General features: G+C 37.8%; 1 protein-coding gene across 1 annotated transcript; it reads right to left on the bottom strand.

Annotated features, from left to right (window-relative positions):
- Window positions 1–362: 362 nt before the first annotated feature.
- On the bottom strand, window positions 363–1876 carry LOC143612133 (autophagy-related protein 11-like). The gene is made up of 5 exons (XM_077086192.1): window positions 1870–1876; window positions 1300–1454; window positions 989–1206; window positions 738–911; window positions 363–600 (listed from the first exon to the last, which is right to left on the bottom strand). The coding sequence occupies exons 1-5, from the start codon at window positions 1874–1876 to the stop codon at window positions 363–365; spliced, it is 792 nt and encodes a 263-aa protein (XP_076942307.1).
- Between the last annotated feature and the right edge of the window lie 639 nt (window positions 1877–2515).

Raw genomic sequence — 2515 nt, 5'->3', positions numbered from 1 at the left:
GTGGTAAAAACTAAATTTATACCAGTATTGTTTTGACTTAAATGGATAAAACAATCATGTAACCACTTCATCTATTCTGTTTCCATTTCTATTTCTCACCCTATAACTATATTCGAATGATACCATGTAACCACGGTTCGATACTCAAATACTGAACGCACCCACCAATATTACTTTTGGAACAAAAATATATCTACTGTACAATTTTTTTCATATGACCAAACAACTTGTATACACAAAAAGTGAAAATCAGCAAAAGAGTAAAGTGAGCAAACAAAACAACGTCAACCGTCAAGTAATCGACACGATTCACTCCCGCAGCTTTTTTGTCTCTTCCATCATCTCTTACCAAACATTCTAGATCAGGAAGCAGTGCCAGGTGGCGGGTGAACCGCAGTATCCGGCAACATAGCTACAGTCACCACAAAAAATTCACACCCAACCGCTAAACCATATGGGCTAGCCTCAGTCGGACCCGAAACCAACCCTGACTGCCTCGACTCACTCTTGCACTCAGCTTGAACCACCGATGACGGTTTCACGATTTGCCTCTCGATGTGCACAACCTGACCAACAATACGATATTTTCTCCTTGTTTGCCTACGCGAGCATTAATTTATTATCACTTGCGTTACAAAATAACGATTATTATTTATTTAATATACAATTACATTTAAAAGTTTTAAAAAGACAAACCTGTTTCTCGGTTTGATGTTTTATGTAGAGTGTTGACCAACTCTTTACTTTGGTCCAACTCCTTTGTAAGCTGTTGTTGGGCCGCCTCGGCCTTTGTGTACCGATCAATTAACTCGGCCCGGTGCCTCACTAAAATCCCAACTCGTTTAGCAAGTACGTGAACACATTCACGAAGCTCAGTAGCAGTACCGTCGTCTCCATTATCATTTGCAGAACTGAAATTTATAAAATAAAATAATCAAAACTAGTAGTTTTAGAAAAACATCAAAAGGCTGAAAATTATGGGTTTTACTTGGTGAGAGATTGAGCTAAAGATTGAAGTGAGTCGGCAAAAGACGACACGTCAGCAGAGGAAACCGAGGATTTAAGGCGCTCGAAAAGGGTGCGGATTTTTAAAGCGGACCCGCGTAGTTTGTTGTAATCGGATGCTCGGTTATTGGCTGCACAAAGATGGGTTTGGGCCTCTTCTCGGGCTTCGCGAAGACAATTCCCTAAATGAACACAATTCATCTGTAAAAGATTGATAAAGTTATGTTTTAACTGTAATTGGTCAAACGCGTATATCAATTCAAAAGAAAACATGTAAAACGGGTCAAACATTACCTGAGACTCGTCTAGAAGATTCCGGCTAATTAGCAAATCCCTTTCAAGCTTCCCAACCTCGGCTTCTGCAGCTTCAAGTTTAGCTTCTAAGTCAGTAAGTTGGTTAGATTTTTCTCCTAGAATGTTCTGCAATTCCGCGACGTCATCACCACCGACTGATTCCGCATAGACTCATCACCTCAATGTCCGGGACCGACAACGCTCGAGTTTTACCAACACTCAAGTTTACCAATGGACACCACCGATTCGTGCACCTCAATGGATATATTATCCGTTTTTTTCACTCTGGTACCATAAAGAAAATTGATTGAATGACGATTTTTTTCTGGTATCCCAACGAGCGTCACGGTTACTGACCGAATTCACGTAGACTTAACGCATTTTGTTTTAAATCTGGTATCGTAATGCACGTAACGAAAACCAACAGAATGCCAATTTTTTTTTTGTTTTATCATTGGTATTGTAATGAACTTGACAGAAACCGATCGAATTTGCGTACACTCCGTCTCAACGCCCAAGATCAACAACACTTGGGGGTCTTCCCAACGTCCGGTTTTTACTGGCTGATACCACCCATTATCCACCTCAATTTTATAATTTTTTTTGTTTTATGTTTAGGTTTTAGTTTTGATTTTTAACTTGCGACATCGAAACCGATTGAATTGGAGTCGACTTATCACCTCAACGTCGGGACCTACGACACTTGAATTTTACCAACCTGGCTGGTGCAACGCGCCGGGTAAAACCCTAGTTATTATCTATTATGAGTATAATGTTATAGTTTTTCTTATTGTTCTAAAAGTATCTAATTATCTAATTGATATGTGATTATGTAAGCGATTATGCTGGTACATAGTTTTATATGGGTGTTTTATGCTTATTAATTACATTTATGTCCATCGCCTAAAATACATGTGTCACATTTTGGTGGTTTTCTATGCTTCATATATTTTCACCCTTTGTACAAGAATTATCATATAGGTGTCTGTTTTATATAAACTTACAACTATAAGAATTTTAAAGTTGATATAAATGTACTTGAATTTTTAAAGATTTCATGACAGTTAAAATAAATTTGGAATTGTGTTTTAAGATTAAAAGGTACTAGAGAGATTTTTAGGCGTCTAAAGTCATAAATGTATATCTCGATCCAAAGAGATAATCTTTTGATCCCAATGAGTAATGAGTATTCAACTGGTCGATTGGTATGAGAAAT

This window comes from Bidens hawaiensis, unplaced genomic scaffold (assembly GCF_021521415.1).
Source record: "Bidens hawaiensis isolate Kalapana, Puna unplaced genomic scaffold, B.hawaiensis_p1.1 tig00033479_1, whole genome shotgun sequence".
In the NCBI taxonomy this organism is placed as follows: domain Eukaryota; kingdom Viridiplantae; phylum Streptophyta; class Magnoliopsida; order Asterales; family Asteraceae; genus Bidens; species Bidens hawaiensis.
This window is presented reverse-complemented; position numbering and strand designations above follow the sequence as displayed.

Excerpts from the sequence above, each read along its gene's own strand:
- LOC143612133 (XM_077086192.1), bottom strand. Across the intron at positions 1,207-1,299 it reads ATCTTCTAGACGAGTCTCAG|ATGAATTGTGTTCATTTAGG; the intron begins GTAATGTTTGAC and ends AATCTTTTACAG. Across the intron at positions 912-988 it reads TTAGCTCAATCTCTCACCAA|TTCTGCAAATGATAATGGAG; the intron begins GTAAAACCCATA and ends TATAAATTTCAG.